This window comes from Sus scrofa, chromosome 1 (genome assembly GCF_000003025.6).
Source record: "Sus scrofa isolate TJ Tabasco breed Duroc chromosome 1, Sscrofa11.1, whole genome shotgun sequence".
In the NCBI taxonomy this organism is placed as follows: domain Eukaryota; kingdom Metazoa; phylum Chordata; class Mammalia; order Artiodactyla; family Suidae; genus Sus; species Sus scrofa.
Window position 1 is genome coordinate 169,486,538 of NC_010443.5, and position 22,145 is coordinate 169,508,682.

At 36.0% G+C, this 22,145-nt stretch overlaps 1 protein-coding gene across 21 annotated transcripts in view; it reads right to left on the reverse strand.

The window, feature by feature from the left end:
• Positions 1-22,145, reverse strand: part of MYO9A (myosin IXA) — a 226,744-nt gene that overhangs the window by 116,510 nt on the left and 88,089 nt on the right. For 18 of the 21 annotated variants that reach the window (XM_021100912.1, XM_021100896.1, XM_021100965.1 and 15 more), the window contains 2 exons: positions 16,796-16,991; positions 5,439-5,558 (listed from right to left, as the gene is read on the reverse strand). In XM_021100912.1, coding sequence (XP_020956571.1) covers positions 5,439-5,558; positions 16,796-16,991 — 316 coding nt within the window. The remainder of the gene's footprint in view (positions 1-5,438; positions 5,559-16,795; positions 16,992-22,145) is intronic. The other 3 variants (XM_021100980.1, XM_021100971.1, XM_021100967.1) reach the window with 1 other exon arrangement.

Genomic DNA, 22,145 nt, shown 5'->3' on the forward strand with positions numbered 1-22,145 from the left:
CTGAAATTTTCTGAAGTGAAAAATTCATCCTATGGCTTTGCAAGGAGACTTGAAATGGCATAATGAACTTGATATCAGATTTTTTTTGAAGTATCTAATATGAAGAACAGAAAGAAAAAAACATAAGAAAAATGAACAAAGTATGATGTGAGACAAAATCAAATATTCCAAGAACATGTAATTGTTAGTCTAAAAAGGAAAAGAGAAACTGAAGCAGAAAAAAATTTCTGAAAAAATCTGGTCCAAAATTTCCTAAATTTCATGAAAAATAATGAAGTACAGGTCCAAAAGGTATGGCAAATACCCAACAGGATAAATACAAATATGAATCATGTCTAAGGACATCACAGTCAAATTGTTAAAATCAAAAAAATAAAGAGTAAAGCTTGAAGCAGACAGATGAAAAAAGGTACTTTAGATATGATAGAATGACAATAGAATGGCATGAGTTTAGCAACACAAATAATATAAGACAAAAGAAAATGGAACATTTTTAAAACAGCAAAAATTTGACAGGTCCTAATGATGTTAAACATATATCTACTTTATAACAGAGAGTTAATTCTCCATTGTAAGTTTTACTCAAGGAATGAAAATTTATACATAAAATGACTTGAACAAGAATACTTAGGCGTAACCACTGTGTCAGTGGATTAATGATCCAGCATTGTCTCTGTGGCAGTGCACGTTTGATCCCTGGCCAGGCACAACGGATTAGGGATCCAGTGTTGCCAGATGTGGAGGAGGTCATAGCTGCACCTCAGATTTGACCCCTGGCCCAGGAACTTCCATATGCTGTGGGTGCAGCTGAAAAAGAGAAAGAATATTTAACTAACTGATAACTGAACACTGTGAACAATATACTGTAACTATAATGTATTCTGTGATGTTCTTCTGTATACTTGCTTTTACCTTTCTTTTTTCTTTTTTTTTTTTTTAATAGGGCCGCACTGGCGGCATATGGAGGTTCTCAGGCTAGAGGTCCCATTAGAGCTACAGCTGCTGGCCTACACCACAGCCACAGCAACACCAGATCCGAGCCACATCTGCAACCTACACCACAGCTCATGGCAACAACAGATCCTTAACCCACTGAGCGAGGCCAGGGATTGAACCTGCAACCTCATGGTTCCTAGTCAGATTCATTTCCACTGCGCCACGATGGGAACTCCGACTTGCTTTTACTTCTAACAGACAGTTATCTTGTCTGAACCCAAACTTCAAATAAAGAAATTTTGCCTGAAAGTTGCTTTTGTTTTTGGGGTTTTGTACTGTTTTGTTTGGATTTTAATTATGATTTTGGGATATCTTTAAGACCTCTACTGCTTTTAATGAGAGGACATGTGTTAATCAAATGATTATAGGCAAACTTCATTTTTATTGTACTTCACTTTATTGTGCTTTACAGATACTGCATTTTTTAAAAGTTGAAGATTTGTGGCAGCCCTGTGTTGAACATGTCTATTGGTGCCATTTTTCTAACAGCATTTGTTTATAGTGTCTCTGTGTCACATTTTGATAATGCTTGCAATATTTCAAAGTTTTTTCATTATTATTTGTTATGGTGCTCTATGATAAGTGATCTCTAATGTTACTACTCCCTAAAGATAATGGCTAACCTTCTTTAGCAATAAAGCTTTTGGGGTTTTTTTTTGTTTGTTTTAGGGCTGCACCCGAAGCATATGGAGGTTCCCAGGCTAAAGGTCGAATTGGAGCTACAGCTGCCAGCCTACACCACAGCCATAACAATGCCAGATCCAAGCTGCATCTGCAACCTACACCACAGCTCACAGTGACACCGGATCCTTAACCCACTGAGAGAGGCCATGGATCGAACCCACAACCTCACGGTTACTAGTTGGATACGTTTCCTCTGCGCCATGATGGGAACTCCAATAAAGCATTTTTTAATTAAGGTATGTACATTGCTTTTTGAGACATAATTCTACTGAATACTTAACAGACTACGGTAGAGTATAAACATAATTTTATATGCACTGGGAAACCAAAAAGTGCATGTGACTCCCTTTATTGTGATATTTACTTTATTACAGTGATCTGGAACTGAACCTGAAATAGTTCTGAGATATGCATGCATAGCTCTGAATTTAATGTACCAATTTTTTCTTGGCTGCTTTCAAGATTTTCTCTTTATCCTTGGCATCTAGCAATTTACCTATAATGTGTTTAGTTTTGGTTTTCTTTTGTATTTATTCTACTTGGATGTCACTGATTGTCTTGACTCTCCAAGCTAGTTTTTAAGAACCCAAAATGAGAAGTTTTCAGCCACTATTTCTTCCAATATTTTTCTGCCTCTTTCTCTCTCTCCTCTACTTATGGAATCCCAACTAAAGGCACTATATGAATTCAACTATCCCCCAAGAGGCTATATAGTTAAAAGGCCCTCAGTTAAAAAAATGTAATAAATTTACAAATCTTATCTACTGCAGTTGTGTCTTTCAAATGTTATCTCCTACTTGGTTTCTACTGCTCTTTGACAGAGCTCCTACAGTCTCCTCTGAATACCCACAGTAGTCAGCTGGGCATGAAAGGCAGAATTCATATTCTAATTTTGGGCTTTAGCCTTGTGGAAGCTCTCTCAGCTCCAGAGTTTTCCTCCTAAATTTCAAGCTTCTTTGCCAGTCCTCAACTTTGTCATCTGACATTTCAAACCAGTAGACTGTGGTTTTCTGCCACTGGAGCTATGGGAGTTGGGGAGCACCTTGTGCAAAAAGTCACAAATTTACAATCCCTATCCACTACTTAACTCACTTCAAAGAATAAACTTTCCACTAGTTTTTGCTTCTTTTTGTTCTGTTAGTATTTTTTGGCCTCTTTTCCAGCATCATCAAGATGTAACACAGAGACATTATGAGAACAAATGCTGTTAGAAAAATGGCACCAATTGATGTATTCAACACAAGGCTGCCACAAAATCTTCAGGTTTTATCATCATTAACTGTGACTGGGTTCATTCACTTCACCAATTCACCATTACCTAGGGCTAGTAAGCCCCTACTTTTTAAAAATCAATCTCTTAAATTTGGAGTTCCCAACATGGCTCAGTGGTTAACAAATCCGACTAGGAACCATGAGGTTGCAGGTTCGATCCCTGGCCTCGCTCAGTGGGTTTTAAGGATCTGACACTGCCATGAGCTGTGCTGTGGGTCGCAGATCCGGCTCGGATCCCGTGTTGCTGTGGCTCTGGTGTAGGCTGGCGGTTACAGCTCTGATTAGACCCCTAGTCTGGGAACCTCCATATGCTATGGGTGTGGCCCTAGCAAAGACAAAAAAAAAAAACTCTTAAATTTGAGTTTATAATTTTATACATTAAAAAATTTTAATGATTGGAAATACTATAATAGAAAATAAAATATCTACCTAAAGTAGGAGTTCCACTTGCGGCTCAGCAGGTTAAAGACTTGACATTGTCTCTGTGAGGATGCAAGTTCCATCCCTGGCCTTGCTCAGTGGGTTAAGGATTCGGGCGTTGCTACAAGCTGCAGCATAGGTGGCAGATACAGCTCAGGTCCAGTGTTGCCATGGCTGTGGCATAGGCCTCAGTTGCCATTCTGATCTGACCCCTAGCTCAGGAACTACCACATACCACAGGTGCAGCCATAAAAAAAAACAAGCAAAAACTACCTAAAGTAATGGAAAATCCCACCCTCCACAAATGTAGAAATAAATTTGCATGTGTACAACTTCCTCATGCAGTTTAAGCTGAAACTGTTACCTTCTTACTCTATGCCCATATATACTTAATTGGAATACAGTCAGGGAGTTCCCGGTGTGGAAAACGAATGCAATTATTTAAAAGCTACAAAGAATTAAAGTCCTCCCCCACGATCTGTAAACTGTTTTCTTTCCTTTTTTCTTTTTTCTTTTTAGGCCCGCACCTGCAGCATATGAAGGTTCCCAGGCTAGGGGTCCAATAGGATCTACAGCTGCCAGCCTGCCACAGCCACAGCAACTCAGAATCTGAGCCGCAGCTGCGACCTACACCACAGTTCATGGCAATGCCTGATCCTTAACCCACTGAGTGAGGCCAGGGATCAAACATGCAACCTCATGGTTCCTAGTCAGATTTGTTTCCACTACGCCACGATGAGAACTCCATATAGACTTTTTTCAATAATGTCCCATGGATTAAATGATTTAGAAGAGGAAGATGAGTATTTGCAATAAGGACTTATATACCTTTTAGAAACAACAGACATAATTAAGAATAACATTTTAAAGATATCTTCCTTAAATGAAATACTTACCTTTGTTCTTCTTAAATGAGGAAATATTTTTAATAATTTTTTTTCAAATTGCATTATACATTTTCTTATACCATGACAGCATAAATAAGAAATGAAGAAGGAATCCACAACATTTGCCTTTAGGAATTCTACTTATATTCTCCTTTCACTGATAATTAAATACTATTATTTCACAGAATTTCAATCAAAGAAGTGTGAAATTAGCAGTTAATCTAAGGTGACTTGCAAAAAATTCAGAATTGTATGTGTACGTAATTCAGGTCCACTGTATGCAAACTGCTGAGTTAGGCTTTCAGTATTCTGAAGGATCCCTTTATTCTCACTAAAGCAACAGCAGTTGCCAAATAACCACAATCCCATAACAGGCAAAATAATCCATTTTCATGCAGAATGAGTATAACAAATATAAAAGGAGAAAATGGAGACCAAGGGCATCTGTTTACACCAATATTACAAAAAAAAAAAAAAAAAAAAAAAGGAAAAAGAAAAAAAAAGAAAACAGAGAATACTCAATGATGATTCTGTCATTCCTTAAACCAAAACATTTAGTGGTAGCTTTGCTCTAAATGAGACTGGAAAGTCTGATAGGAGGACTACAGAGTCAATTTAAGTGGCTTTGCCAATAATACATAAAAGCAACACTGCTGATACTGAAATTTAAGCATAAATAAGCATAAAAATCAGCAGGAATTGGAAAGAGGCAGAGAAAACTAGTGGTAGTATTAGATACGTTAATTACTTTGATTGTGATAATTTCACAGGGGAATATATATGTCAAAACTTACCAAACTGTATGCTTTGGCATGCAGTTTACTACAAATGGATATAAATAAAGTTTTAAAAATTCAAAAAGAAAAAAAAATCACTGTTTATTTTTACTTATCACTTGGATACTTTAAAGACAAAAATGGAAACCAATTCAAAGTCTGTAACCAAGTATAATTAACAACTCAAAAATCATAGATAGTCATCCAAATTAAAAGATATATCAACTTTTTCCAAGAAAGAACAAGAAGTCTCAATAGAAGAATCCTGAAATTGACTGGTCAAAGGATTAAAGGGGCCTCATTGCTTATGCTGTTTTACATCCCACCCAGGTGTAGAATGCTCCTGGTTTCCATTTCCAAATGGATGTGATGACACAGAGTTTATCAGGATTTGCAGCCTTACTGTACTTCTCTTCCTTGCACCTCTGCAGAATCTCTAAGCTCCTCTGGTGGACTGGGTGTTGGAGAAAGCTAATACTATCCATACTTTTCAAAATTGCACATGGCGCTGTATCATCACGTCCTTAGGAAGCAAAAGAAAAAAAAAAATGGAGAAAAGAAAAAGACATTATATAAGCCCAAACCAATAGAGAATCAAGGGCAATGCTGCCAACTATGTTAAGAGTACATATAAACTTATCCGTAACTGGGATTAAATGCAAATATTTTTTCCAATTAATTTGAGGCAATAACAGAAACAAAAGGAAAAAAATAAAGGTCCTCTTTAGGTATATTCAAGGTATCCTTTTTCAGTACTCAAAAGTGTTTTGAGTTCATACCATACTAAAAATGTCTAATTTAAAATACTAGGGAAATGTCAAAAAACAGTTTTTAACGTGTAGGTATTTTTTTAATGGACTCATTTTTATCAGGTCTGAAATATAATTAGCATATAGTTGGCAACAACGCTAGAAACACTGATGGAACCCCAAAGAGAAATATACCCAAAACAATTTACCAAAAGTTAAACTTTCACAAATGTTGCAATTAACCACACTTGTAGGAATTCCAAGTGTGTCAATGTTGAAAGAGTAGGAAGAAAAGCACCATAGAGCAGGAAAACCCAGCAGCACTTTTGTATTTATAAATCTGAAAACAAAGCTGAAAAATCTGTACCTCACAACCACTTCTTAGCAAAGTGAGACAGTCAACTATTGGCGGGGAAAGAGAAGGCGCAAGTTCAGGTAAGGACCAAAGCCCCAGATTAGTGCTATTAAAACAGTGAGTCACCTGAGCAGTAAAGAGAGAAGGACAACTGTACCATAAACATTAGGAATACATGGATTTAAAAGAGAATTCAGGTTCTCCAGGTTTGGGAGGAGTTGACTATCATTTACCGAGAGAACATCTCTATGAGTTAGGACATTAGTTCCAATGTATGTAGCTTTGCCTTTAAAAAACAAAAGTGAATAGTTTAACTACAGATGGAGGCAAATTAAGCAAGACATAAACAATGAACTGAAGTTCCAATATTGCATTTTTACTGTATAATCAGGAGCAAGATACTATCGATGGATAGTTCTCAAGGTAGAATCATTTTAAAAGTTAAACAGAGGCAGAGTAATTCAAAGAGGTTTACAAAGCATGGTTTAACCGAATTATAATTCCCCAAATTAGATACATACTTCCAGAGAATAAACATCTATGTTACAGCTAAGGAGATATAATCTCATGTACCGTAACATCAGGTTTTTTAAAATAAAAATTTCATATCCTATAATTAAAAAGCTAATAAAACACTTATTTATCCACTACACAGAGTCCCTAGTTGCAAATGTTCAATGTTTCAAAAAGACACAAGTATTATTACCAAGTTATCATCATTTCTTAGTCAAAAGATAACTCAATAAAAATTCTATTCTCTTATTATCAATAATCCCCCTTTGACAGAATGCTTGGAGAAAGAATGCTTAGACTCTCACTAACCTACACTTGGGTGGGGCAGAGGTTGGGGAGAGCTACCAGTTGAGAAAAAAACTCCTGGTGAGTTCTATTCACACTCCACCCAAACTGTAATTTTAGAAAGTTATCACCACACTTTCAGTCCCTTTGAAAACTAACTTGATATACTGCCAGTCAGAAATAATTTAAGAAGATTACAGTATTAAAATGTTTTACATAGGTGTTCCTGCCTGGCACTGTGGATTAAGAATCCAACTGCGGTGGCTCAGGTCTTGGTCATATGGATGTGCGGGTTTGATTCCTGGCCTGGTACAGTGGGTTAAAGGATCTAGTGTTGTGGTGGCTGCAGCTCAGATTTAATTCCTGGCCCAGGAACTTTCATATGCTATGAGATTGGCCATTAAAAAAAAGTTTTATATAAAAGTTCAGGATATTAGATGTACTAAATTATTATGTAATTTTTAGAAGTTAAAACTCACTCAACATTTTAAGTCACTGTATTCTATTTTCTGTTTTATCTGAATAAATTGTGGTAATGCCATTTGGAGATGGGTAAATTTGCTGTTTTGTGTCTCACCATCATACCTACACCTTAGGTTTTTGTTTATTTTTAACATCTGTTCTTTCATTCTGTTTTCTATCCCTTCTTTTAACTCTTTAACAACTTTAAAAATTATTTTACAGGCTATATTACTATTTCTAAACGTTAAAGTGATGCTCCTCTCTTTTGTTGTGTGTACCAACTCCCTGTTAGTAGTTTGATTTCCCAGGATTATCTTACAAGGACATTTTCAGAGAAGTCTCACAAACCCTCAAGGGAGGTTTATTTAGTGTTTATTTTAGTTCCCAGTCTAGTTTTGATAATTTCTTAGTTTGAGATTATGTACCAAACAGCATAAATTCAGATGCTAGAACCCGTGCATGGTGAAAATACAAGGCACTAAATTTTTTTTTTTTTTTTTTTTTGCTTTTCAGGGCCGCACCCACGGCATGCATAGGTTCCCAGGCTAAGGTTCGAATTGGAGCTACAGCTGCTGGCCTATGCCACAGAGACAGCCATGCCAGATGCAACCCACGTCTGCAACCTATACCACAGCTCATGGTAACGCTGGATCCTTAACCCACTGAGCAAGGCCAGGGATCGAACCTGCAACCTCATAGCTCCTTGTCAGATTCATTTCCACTGCACCATGATGGGAACTCCAGCACTAATTTTTTAAGCAACATTTTTTTTCAAACTTTACCTATGGCCTAACATAGATTGATAAGATTCTTCTTGTTTCTCTAGACAAGGCCAACAGGCAGAATTTTCGAATTATCTTTTCAGTGACAGAAAAATTCAAGCTCTGGAAGCTCCTACACCATACAGCAGAGACTCAATCCTAACTCCACTGTATCATTTTCAAACCTGAAGCCATGTCTCTGAACCTGTAATAGTTTCTGTAATACCAGCTCCCAGGCCTTAGGGCCATTTTTTAAAGGTATTTTACACACAGTAAAATCCACTAATCTTAGGTATATGGTTTGATGAGCTTAAACAAATGGTTACATCACGTAATCTTAAATCAAGATACGAGAACATTTCTTTCTTTTCTTTTTTTTTTTTTTTGCCATTTTTTGGGTCGCTCCTGCGGCATATGGAGGTTCCCAGGCTAGAAGTCAAATTGGAGCTGTAGCCACCGGCCTACACCACCGCCACAGCAACACGAGATCCTTAATCCACTGAGCGAGGCCAGGGATCAAACCCGAAACCTCATGGTTCCTAGTCGGATTCGTTAACCACTGAGCCATGACGGGAACTCCAAGATATGATAATATTTCTATCACCTCAGCGAGTTATTTTATTCCTTTCTGGTCAATACCACCCTTATCCCTCACAGAGTTAAGAAATGCTTTCTATCACTATATATTACTTTGTCAGTTCTTAAATCAAATGAAATCATAGAGTATGTATTTTTTGTTGTTGTTGTTTTAATGGCTGCACCCATAGCATGTGGAAGTTCCCAGGCCAGGAATTGAGTCCGAGCCAAAGCTGCAACTTACATCACAACAGTATCGTCAATGCCCACCGCACCAGGATGGGGATCAAACCTGCACCTTGACATTAACTTGAGCCTCAGCAGTCAGATTCTTAACACACTGTGCCACAGCAGAAACCCCTGTATTCTTTTATGACTGACTTTTTGATAAAAAAATGTTTTGTGACTCTTTTTTTTTTTTTTTTTTTTTTTTTTTGTCTTTTTGCCATTTCTAGGGCTGCTTCTGTGGCATATGGAGGTTTTCCAGCTAGGGGTCTAAACGGAGCTATAGCTGCCAGCCTACACCAGATCCACAGCAACACAGGATCCGAGCTCCATCTGTGATCTATACCACAGCTCACAGCAATGCCGGATCCTTAACCCACTGAGCAAGGCCAGGGATCGAACCCGCAACCTCATGGTTCCTAGTCGGATTCTTTAACCACTGAGCCATGATGGGAACTCCTGTGACTCATTCATTATGAGGATCAGCAGTTTGTTCTTTTTTATTGCTGAATAATGTTACAAGGTAGGAATGCATCACAATTTGGTTATTCATTCTTTCACTGATTTGATATTTGGATCTTCCATTTGGGGGCTATTATAAATAAAGCCACAACAAATATTCTTTTTCTGTGTTTGCGTATAATAACTTCATAGAAATATAATTCAGATAGCATACAATTCACCGATTTAAGGTGTACAATTCTTTCTAGTATAATTCCCAAAGCTGTTTATACACCACCACAATTTTAGAATATCTACATCATATCAAAGAGAAACTCTATACTTTTAAACTATCCCTGCCCTTGTCATCTGTTTCCTACTCCAGCCATAAGCAAATACTAATCTACATTCTGTCTCTACAGATTTGCCTATTCTAGATATTTCTTATAAATGGAATCACACAATATGTGACCTTTTGTATGAGACTTTCACTTAACAAAATGCTTTCAAGGTTCACCCACATTGTAGCATGTACTAGTACCTCATTCCTTTACATGACAGAATTCATCAGGTGACATTTGAGTTGTTTCCACCTTTTGGCTATTATGAATATATTGCTAAGAACATCAGGTACAAGTTTTTATTCAAATACCTGTTTTCAATTCTCCTGGATATCTACATAAAAGTGGAATTTCTGGGTAAAAACTAACTACCACACTGTTTTATAAAATGGCTGCACCATTTTACATTTTCATCAGCAGCATATGAGGTTTCCAATTTCTCGACATCCTTGCCAACATTTGTTATTACTTGTTTTACTGTAGCTATCCTAGTAGAAGTGAAGTGGTATCTCACCGTACTTTTGATTTGCATCTCCCTGATGACAAATGATTTGACCATCTTTTCAGGTATGTTATTGACTATTTGCATAACTTCTTCAGAGAAATGTCTTTTCATATTCTTTGCCCACTTTTTAACTGGGTTAAGTTTTTTATTACTGAATTACAAGATCAGTATACATTCTAGATACCAGCTCTTTCTCAGAAACACAATTTATAAATATGTTCTGTCATTCTGTGAATTGTCATTTCACTTTCTTAACAGTGTCCTTTGAGGTACAAAAGTTTTTAATTTGCGTAAAGTCTAACTTATCCATTTTTTTCTTTGGTTGCTTATGCTTTAGGTGTCATATCAAAGACACCTAAAGCCTAATCCAAACTGAGAAAGTGAATCTCCAACTTTTGTCCTTCTTGCATTTCTGGATCTTTTACATACCCATCTTATGACTAGCTTGTCAAGGGAATTATAATTAGCATCTTAATTTATAATAATATAGCCTGGACTAAAAACTAGTTAATGTCAGAAGTACCTAAAAAAATTTCCTCCTTTATAGCTCCATTCCCTTCCTCCTCCTTTATGCTGCTACTGTCTTACAAATTACATCTCTAAAATGTAATTTGTAAATACATTTCTAAAATATACTCTCCAAGAAGAATTTATAATTATTGCTCTGAACAGTTATCTTTTAAATCATATAGGAGGGAAAAAAATTACAAAATGTAAAAAAAAATTTACACTATCTTTTATGATTAACTATAATTTCCTTTTATGGTATTCTTTACATTTTATGTGGTTTCAAGTCATTGTCCAGTGTTCTTCCACTTCAGCCTGAAGAACTCCTTTTGGTACTTCTTGTGGAGCAGTTAGTAACAGTCACTCAGGATTTGTTTATCTGGAAATGTCTTAATCTCACCATCATTTTGAAAGTAGTTTTACTGAATACAGAATCCTTGACTAACAGTCTTTTTTTCTTTCAGCACTGTGAATATGCCAAGCCACTATCCTCTGGCCTCAATGGCTTTTGATGATGAATCAATTGTTAATCTTACTGGAGATACTTTGTACATGATGAAACATTTTCCTCTTGCTGCTTTCAATATTCTATTTCCAGACAGTTTAATTACAATATATCTAAGTGTACATCGCTTTGAATTCACCTGCCTTGTAGCTTTTTGAGCTTCCTGGATATGTAGATTAATTTTCTTATCAAATTTGAGGAGTCTTTGGTCATTATCTCTTGTAATATTCTGACTCTTTCCCTCCCTCTAGACTCTCAGAAGTTGATATGCTTCATGATGCCCCAAAGGTCTAGAAGTTCTGTTTTTCTTCATTCTTTATTCATCCTATTCCTCAGCTAGATCACCTCAACTGATCTGTCTTCAAGTTCACAGATTCTGGCTTCTGTCTATTCAAATCTGATGTTGAATTCTTCTACTTAATTCTTCATTTCAGTTATTGTACATTTTTCCCCATTTCAAAACTGAATCAATCATATATAATTGATATTCTCTATTTGGTGAGACACTTGTTGTCATTCTCTCCTTTTGTTCTTCAAATATGGTTGCTTTTAAGTCTTTAAACATATTTAAAACAGTTTTGTCTAGTAATATCAATGTCTGGCTTTTTTCAGGGATAGTTTTTATTGATTTCTTTTTCCCATGTATGGGTTAAATTTCTTAGTTCCTTTGCATGTTTCATAATTTTGTACAGAACATGAGACTTTTTTTTGTTCACATATTCATCAAATATTTATTGAGTACTTTTGGGCTAAGTACTGGGCCAGGTGCTGAGAATATAATGATGAATTAGAATTAAAATTTTTTTCATGGCATTTACAGATGATAGGGAACTCAGCTATAAAACAATGATTGTCCAGAAACTTAATTTACCAGTATGAGAAATGCTCTGCAAGAGGAAGTACTGGGTGTTACAGGAATGAATAGTAATAATAATAATAATGACTTAGTTTGAAAGTCCAGGGGTGACGGAGGACTTTGAGTGGACAATATGTGGATATTACTTTGATAAATTACTCCTCTCCACTGGATAAGTCTTGGTGGAACTATCCAAACAAGATGTCTCATATTCTCCTAAACAAAGGGATTATATGCGTTCCAAAGTAGACAATCAAACACTGACAGTTTTTAATAATATAACATGGCAACTCTGGAAATCAGAATGTCTCCTCTCCTCAAGATTTGTTGTTGCTGCTGTTTCTTATAGTTGTTATTTGTACAGGATGTTCCTGAAATAATTCTGTAAAGTTTGTATTCTTTGTCAAAGGTAACCATGGAAATCTCTGCTCGGTTAGCTTAACAGTCAGCTACTGATTGGAGGCAGGTATCTTTACATGCCTGAAACCAGTAATTCTCCCAGTCTTTGCCAAGGGTCAGCAAGTGTGTGTTTCAGGGCACACCTTCAACACTCAGCTAGGTAGTCTGTAACTCTGCCTTGCCCTGCTTGCTGAGAATCTGAAGGTTATTCAGAGGTTAAGAGACCAGGATCTTCTCAGATCTTTACTAATCATACAGATAGCATGTGCATAATAGCTATCTATGAATATATGGAAACTTTCCAGAGTCATCTTTCTCCAGCTTTTCCTTTTAAGCACTTCGGTTAGTTTTTGTCCCAACAATTATCTACTGCATCAGGGAGTTCCAGCATTCAACAACTGCTTCTGAATGGCTTCAGCTTTTCTCCTTTTAGATGAAGAAACTGAGTAATACTTTGAACTCTGTTGTTCTTGCTGCTCATGCCAGTGTCACAACTGAATTCCCTCTCTCTGCCTAGTCTTTTTGGATGAATTAAAATTCCCTCTTTGGCTATACTATTATGTAACTCCAGAAGAACCAAATAAAGCATCACTGCACTCATATCTGCATACTGCAAAATTCATGTCAAGTTATGATCTCCCCTGTACTCTACTCCAGGCTCTTTCTAACTCAGGAGCAAAGGCAAAGTGGATGATACCATTGGAATGTCTCTTCACCACCAACCAGAAAAATCATTACCATTTCCTCCCAGAAAGCTTCACTCAGACTGCCTACTTATATGACTCTACTAAGAACATTTTATGGTTTCCTGATCACCATAAAATATATACCATAACTATAATAAATTTATTCATAAAAAGAATAACTTGAATTAATTTATATTTAAAGACCATAAAATGACATTGTATCCTCTAATTTGGAAGTCTATAACAAAGATAAAATAACAGCCAAAAGTAGATTTAAATTTGATAATCTCATTTGTGCTCAGTTGGCTTAAAGAAGAAGAAGTATGTTTGGGAATTCCTTAAGAAAATCCAGGGTCTTTTGGGTTCCCCATCAGGATATTTACTGACAATTAGCTAAGAGTACAGAGAAATTTTTTAAAACATACTCTCAAAGGAAGTAAAACTATATTGTACTTCTGCAATCTACATCTTTTTTCTTCATTAGAAATATTATCTTTCACCCCTTATTTTCATCCAAGATCTGAACTTGGTTACCTTTTGCCTTTTATATATTCTACTCCTGCTTTCCAATTCCTATTTCACTTTGAAATGTTTTGCATATACTTACAGACATTACAAAAGTTCTGAATCTACGACTTAATGCATTTTCATAGTTACTCTATTAGTTTTCATTTTGAAATACTACAGTGGTCTAATTTTATAGGACCCTTTTATTCTAAACCCACCAGAAAATACCAGGTAGTAAACAGTGCACAGTGACAAAAAATGATGCTAAATGTTGGCACTGACACTAATATACCCTAATATAAACAATTATTCTCTGTAACAAATCTGTTCAGTTATCACTTCAAAAATGCAAATGAACTATCGTTTTTCTTTTTTTTGATAAAAAGTGAAATTTTTAAAATTTATCTAAAGGAGACTTCTAGCATGTTGGTAATATTCTCTTACTTATTCTAGGAGATAGTTCCAGGAGTGTTTTCACTTTATGATAACTCACTGAGCTATATGTTTTTATTCTGGGTACTTTTCTATATACACGTTATATCAGTATTAGAGAGTTTTCAAAAAAGAGCTTATTACATGGAAGCTCTAAACTGGCTGGAAAAAAAAAAGCTAGATTAGAAAACAAGAAGAATCTAGAAATTATCAAAGTAGAGATAATATAGGTTCAGTTGGTTGATCATTAATAACACTACATATCTCCATACTAATTAATACTAATATATACACAACCAGCTTTCACAATTTTTTTTTTCTTTTTAGGGCTGCACCCACAGCATATGGAAGTTCCCAGGCTAGGGGTCAAATCAGAGCTGCAGGTGCCAGCCTACGCCACAGCCATGCCAGATCCAAGCCGTACCTATGCCCTACACCACAGCTCAAAGCAATGCTGGATCCTTAACCCACTGAGCAAAGCCAGGGATGGAACCCACATCCTCATGGATACTAGTTGGGTTCGTTACTGCTGAGCCTCCCACAAATAATATTTTAAATGCCAAAGGGACATACAGACAATGTGAACAACATTTACAGAAAACAATATATTTATTTAATAGTAAATATAAGAAGACTTTCTTCTCGTAGTTATGTCTTAGTAGGATATGTATCAATTTTCAAAATTATCAAAATTGATAAGTCTATTGTAATAAATATGTCTTAAATTAAAAGAAAAAAGTTCTGGAGTTCCCGTCGTGGCACAGTGGTTAACGAATCCGACTAGGAACCATGAGGTTGCGGGTTTGGTCTCTGCCCTTGCTCAGTGGGTTAAGGATCCGGCGTTGCCCTGAGCTGTGGTGTAGGTTGCAGACACAGCTCGGATCCTGCGTTGCTGTGGCTCTGACGTAGGCTGGCGGCTACAGCTCCGATTCGACCCCTAGCCTGGGAACCTCCATATGCTGCGGGAGCGGCCCAAAGAAATGGCAAAAAGACAAAAAAAAAAAAAAAAAAAAAAAAGAAAAAAGTTCTTTAAAGCTTTTTGCTGGTAGCTATACTCAATAACTGCAATACATATTTTAAAGCTGCCAAGAGATTAAACTGTAAAAGTTATCATAAAAAAAAAGGTTTTGTAACTTTGTATAATTATGGATGGTATCATTTTGCAGTGTATAAAAACTGCGAGTCACTATGTTAATACATTTGAATCCAATATAATGTTATATGTCCATCATACCTCAATTTAAAAATTTTTTTCAAACTTTTTGCAAAGATAGCCTCTTAGAAATTTTGGAAAAGGCTAAGCAGTTTGAAGACACACATTATAATCTGAAGAACAGAAACTAAATTCAATTAGTTTTGCCTCTCATTTTAGGAATACATCCTCCCAAGTATTTCATTCATTTAAAATATACAAAGTTCACTTATGATGGAGCATGAAATGTGAGAAAAAAGAATGTATATATGTGTGAATGGATCACCTTGCTGTACAGTAGAAAAGTGACGGAACATTGTTTCCAGCTATAATGGAAAAAAATTAAAATAACTTAAAAAAAAAATGCCATTTGTGAGTTCCTGCAGTGGTGCAACTCCAAATCAGCATCATCACCTCTAGAGTGCTAGGACGCAGGTTTCAGCCCCCACTGCCAAGCAGTGGCCTAGGTTGCCACTATACTGGGGCAGCCAAAATAAATAAATAAAAGAAAAATAAATAAAATAAAATATACAAAAGCTGAACTTCAGTTTTACTGCTAGCACACATGCCAGAAAGTCATATTAGTAAGCACAATATGTGTCTTAGCTCACTTCTACTGAAGTTTCTTGGCAGAAAAATTTTTATAACTATGCATATATTAGAAAATCTTCACTATGTGGCAATGGTCTCTCTAAGCTAGAGCTACAGCAAGTAACAGTATGGTTTCCAGCAGGTATTAACTGTTTTTGAAGATGCCCCTTCCACAGAATATGAAATGAGATATTTTATTATTTAAAGGGGAAGCACACAGAAGTAGTATTCTGCTTTATCCATTTCTAACTCTCAAAGTAAAATCCAGGTAACTGAATTAAGGGTAAGAAGAAAAGAAAATTAACACTTCATAAACAGATACTTTACATATACTACCTGACTTTACCCTCATAATATTAAAGGAAGTATTAACACACCAAGAAATTCAGTCAAGAGAAGAGATGATGACTGATTACTGAAGCTGGCTTATCTCACTATACTATACTACCTTTATCCTAATTTTTGTGCCTCTTGATTTATACTTCCACATTTTGTTTCATTTGTAGTAAAAGCTATGGCATGAAAAGAAAATAGAGAAAGGCATCAATATTAATTCTACATAATTACTTAACTATTTCACTTTGTGTTTTAAAAAAATCATATCAGTGTCTGAATGCTTAGTAAATACCAGGCATTCAGACACTGATACGTACTCATTATTATACTCATTATTTATACTAATTATTCCTATCAATATTTATTAATAAAAATGTACCAACGTATACACAAACATACACATGGACATATAGCTATACCACATATCCACTTAATCATATAAAGTTCACCAGAACTCCTTTGATCTAAAGCGTGATGTTAGGGCATGGGAAGAAAACAAACAGAAGAATGACGGATTACTAATATTTACTGCTTACCAGTTTTTCTCTGAATGTGTCTTTTCCCAGCTTCCCTGAAAGCAACCATGGCTCTGAAAAAAGCTCGGAGAATTGCCCATCGGAAAACAGCTACAGGATCAATTCCAATCATCCCAGAGATAAACGCATTCTTGCTACTTCTCAGAAGAGCTACAATATCAGGGCGCATATGATCTGTATTTTTTTCACGGAAATCCTACATGAAAAAAGTACCAGTTATTTATTTTTAATTAATAAACCATAGAAGTAATTTCTGCTTTAGGCAGCCAAATCGACCAGACAGATATCCTCTACAAAGTTCCATCAAAATGTAAAACTCTTTAATTGTAAAATTAATTTAAATTAGAATGAACAGTCCACAACTTTATTGCGGCTTGTTAAACACTGGTTAGGGAGAGACCCTCTAACGGAGTATCACATAAAATGACAAGAGAGTTGAGTAATAAAAAGTAGTCAGAAATTACAAGACCAGGAACAGCATTTCAAGCAAAAGGAACACCTATAGATAATGATGAACTGGACAAGTTAGGAGAAAACCAATAAGAGCAGGGACTGGAACGTTCTGGGCAAGGGTGAGAGTGGCAGAAGATTAGACAAATAAATAGGCTATGTAGGTTATGTAAGCATGAATTAAGAGTCTGGATTTTAATCAAGTGTAAAGGAAAGCCACTGGAAGGATAATGACATGAGCTAACTGGTGTTTCATAAATGTCACTGGTTGCTGCAGAGGGGCAACCAGTTACTGCAGTATTCCAGATAGGAGCAGCCAGTAACTTGAACTACATTGGTGACACTAATAGAAAGGGAAAGTGATTATCATATGTGGGATATGTTTAAGAGGTTAAGGGCAAAGGATATGCTGGTATATTAGGGCATGATAAATGAATGAGGGGATTAGGTTATTACCTATATTTTGGGTTTGAGAAACTAAGTGGGTGGAAGCACCCTATACTGATATGGAGAAGACGAGAGAAAAGAGAAAGTATGAAAATAGAAAATGAGGATCAAGAGACAAGTTTTGTCCAACCGAAGCTTGAGATGGTGAGGATAATGATAACAGCAAGAAACATTTATTGAGAGGTTACAAAATGCGGCATGCTTCTAAGCATTTTACATGTGTTATCTCATTTAAGTTCATTTCATTCTCCTAACAGCTCCTCAAGGTAGATGATATTTTTCCTTCCTTATAGATGAGGAAACTAAGTCATAGAAAGGTTAACTATTTTGGCCCTTATCACACAGCAATTAAAAGAACAGAGGTTCAGGGAGTTCCCTTCGTGGCTCAGCAGTTAACAAACCCGACTGGGATCCATGGGAGTGCAGATTCGATCCCTGGTCTCGCTCAGTGGGTTAAGGATACAGTGTTGCTGTGGTGTGGGTTGCAGAAGCGGCTTGGGTCCCTAGTTGCTGTAGCTGTGACGTAGTCTGGCAGGTGTAGCTCTGATTGGAACCCTAGCCTGGGAACTTCCATATGCTGCGAGTGCAGCCCTAAAAAAAGCAAAAAGAAGAACAGAGGTTCAAACACAGCCAGTCGTAATCCTATACTACATATGCATACAGACATCAAGTAGGCAAATGAATATATATATATATATATATATATATCTAAAGTCTTACAGATAGTTCAGAAAAATATATGGATATCATCAGCATATAGATTTTTAAAGTTGATTAAGATTACCTAAGGACTGTAAATAGTAAAAACCACCTGCCAATGAGGGTTGGAAAGGACAGAACATAAGAAAATGGGTTTAAATACACTATAGAAAGATAAGAAGGGCAAGAAGTTTACACTCCTGGAATAAGGTCCCAGACTGACATGAAGAGTCTAGACATTTGGCTATAAACACACCCAGATGGAAGGATTAAAATTTATTGAGTAAACCACTTCACATTGGAGCAGCTTCACAGAATAGCTCTAACTCAGAATTCTATGAGGATCATGCCTTGTATGATGTCATCTACCCTCATGTCCAAGAAGGTAGTTTTACCTTTAGGGCTTTCCTTTGCAAATAAGTCTTGGTTTCCCTGAGAATAGGGGAAAAGGGGAAATAATACAGATGTCTTGGTGCTTAGTTTGTCCCTAAATGTCTTTTGAGCAAAAGTATATATTATGAAAGTTGGTAAACCTGAGTAAGAACTTTCAAATCAAATCACCAGCAGCAGCAGCAGCAGCAGCAAATACCTACTGAGGGCAGACAAATGTCAAGCACTAAGTTAAGCACTATATAAAACTTATTTAATTCTAACAATTAATCAATAAAGTAGAATCAATTATAAATCACACTTTGCTGATAAGTAAACAGAGAGGTAAAAAAGTTTGCCAGAGGTCAAACATAAGTACCATACAGGAACTAAAATATCAGTCTGCCCTATTCTAACGACCACCTCATCCTATTAATGAACACACTGTAAAACCTAAAATTCTAGATTTTTCCAGACAGATGATGACTGCCAAATGTTGATAGGGATCTTCTTTTTCCTAATGTTATAGTCTTGAATGTCTTCATATTTCTAGATTTCGAAGTACATTTCATAAACTAATCACGTCATTCTTGAAACTCTCTTCCATTAGTTTCTGTAACAACAAACTTTGTGATTCCCTACTTACCTCTTGCGCTGTCCCTTCTCAGTCTGTACTGTTGGTTCTGTACTGAAAATTTTTAGGGTTTCATCTTGTGTGTTCATATTTTTCACTTAATCATCTTACATCAGTTGATCTCAGCCACAATTATGGCTTTAAACACTACCTATATAATGAAACCTCAATCTGTATTTCCAGCTCAAATCTTTGTTATGTCTGAGATCCATTTACACATCTTAAAGGTATCTCAAAGGTAAAAGAAAATACCTAAGACTAATATTGTTTATATATTTGAAAGCACTCATCAGTGAAACCATGTGGGCCTGGAATTTCCTTTGTGGAAAGTCTTAAACTACTGATTCAAATTATTTAACAGACACAGGGTTTTCAGGTTTAACTATACATTTTCTGGTGTCAACTCTGGTAATGTGTTTCTCATGTAACTTTTCATTTTATCTATGCTATCAAATTTGGTGGAAAAATACATCCAAATACTTTTAACATCTGTAGGGTATGTAGTTAAATCCCCTATTCTATTTCTGATGTCTATAACCTGTGAATTTCTTTTTTTCTTTCATTGGTTGTTTTCTATTACCTTTTACTTACATGGTTTCCCCTTGAATAACATGAGAATTGGGGGTGCCAAACCATCTATGTAGTTAAAAATCGCCATATAACTCTATAGTCAGCTCTCCACTATCCAGGGGTCCATATTGATGGATTCAATCACTTGTGGATCAAATACTACTGCAGTATCTATTTACTGAAAAACACTTGTATGTAAGTGAACCCATGAAATTCGAACCCATGTCGTTCAAGGGTCAACCATTATCTTCTGTTATCTTTTCAAGGAACTAACTTTTGGTTTGTTAATTTCTCCATTGTGTGTCTGCTTTCTGGTCTTTACTATTTCCTTCTAGTTTTGGGCAGTTTAATTTGCTATTCTTTTCCTACTTTCTTGAGATAGAAGCTTAGATAATTACTTTCAACTAGTCTTCCTTTCTAACTTATGCATTTAAAGTTTAAATGCATCCTACAAATTTTGGTAGATTGTATTTTCATTAAAATTCGGTTTAAAATATTATCACTTTAATTGTCATTTCTTTTTTAACTCTGGGGTTGTACAGAATTTTACTTAACTTCTAAACACCCAAAGACTATCAAGTTATTCTTATGATATACCAATTAGATCAGCTGTTCAATTTTTCTATTTTTATTGATTTTCTGTCTGCTAATTCTGTTACTGAGAGATATGTATGAAAATCTACAACTCCGATGATAAATATGTATAGTTCTACTTTGGCTCTCTTTTTGGCTAATATACAGTGAATTGAAGCCATTAGGTACATACAACTTTTGATAATGTCTTCTGTTGAACTGGCCTCTTTTATTTTTATGAAATGTGCTTCTTTTTCTCTAATAGTAATTCTGCCTTAAAATCTACCTTGTCTGATAATAATGTAATTATACCAGCTTTCTTTTAGTTAGGGTTTCCCTGGTGTATCTTTTTCCCATCCTTTTATTTTCATCCTATCTGATAATATGAATTAATGAATAATCATAGACACAAGTGTATATATTGTATGATTCCATTAATTTGAAACTTAATAAGAAGTAAAAAAACCTAAGGATAAAAAATTAGGGCAGTGTGAACCTCTGGGTAGGGAGAATGAGCTGGGATAGTGCATGAGAAAAATCTATACATTTAGATTTCTCCACTTTATGCACCTCACTATATGATCTTATAGCTCAACCTTTTTGTCTATGTTTTAAAGTGTATTTTTTTTTCTTTTTTTTTTTTTTTTTTGTCTTTTTGTCTTTTTTTGTTGTTGCTGTTGTTGCTATTTCTTGGGCCGCTCCCGCGGCATATGGAGGTTCCCAGGCTAGGGGTTGAATCGGAGCTGTAGCCACCGGCCTACGCCAGAGCCACAGCAACGCGGGATCCAAGCCGCGTCTGCAACCTACACCACAGCTCACGGCAACGCCGGATCGTTAACCCACTGAGCAAGGGCAGGGACCGAACCCGCAACCTCATGGTTCCTAGTCAGATTCGTTAACCACTGCGCCACGACGGGAACTCCTAAAGTGTATTTTTAAATTGAGATATAACTGTCACAACACTGTTTAAGGTATACAACATGTTGAACTGATACATTTATATACTGCAATATGATTACCTCTTGATAGTTACCTAACTCTATTATGTCATATAATTGTCATTGTTTTTTGTGGTAAGAACATTTAAGACCTGGTTTCTTATAAACTTTGAAGAAAATGCTATAATCACAACATTAACTATAAACGCAATGTCAACTAAAATTACAATGCTGAGCATTAGATCTCCAGAACTTAAGTGCAGGCTGTTTCCTCTGACAGCATCTCCCCAAGTCTCCCACACTCTAGTAACAGCCATTCTACTGTTTTTCTTAATGGTTGTTCTAAAATCTGTCCCTTCCTGTATTTTCCATCTCAGGAAACAGCACCTCAAATTCATCCATCAGCTCTAGTCAGAAGTCACTTACCCAGAATTCATCAATGGGCTGAGTGACTGTACCTCCCCAAATCTCTTGTAATCATCTAGATCTCTTCCATCCCTACTGCCACCTTCAGGATCCAGTTTACCTTAACATTTTAGCTCAACTATTTAAAAAAACTATCTACTGATCTCCTAGTTTCCACTCTCATCCTCTGCTGTACTTTTCCTTCGAGAAATCAATCTTTTAAAAACATATCATATTCTCTGGTTAAAATCTTTTCATAGCTCCT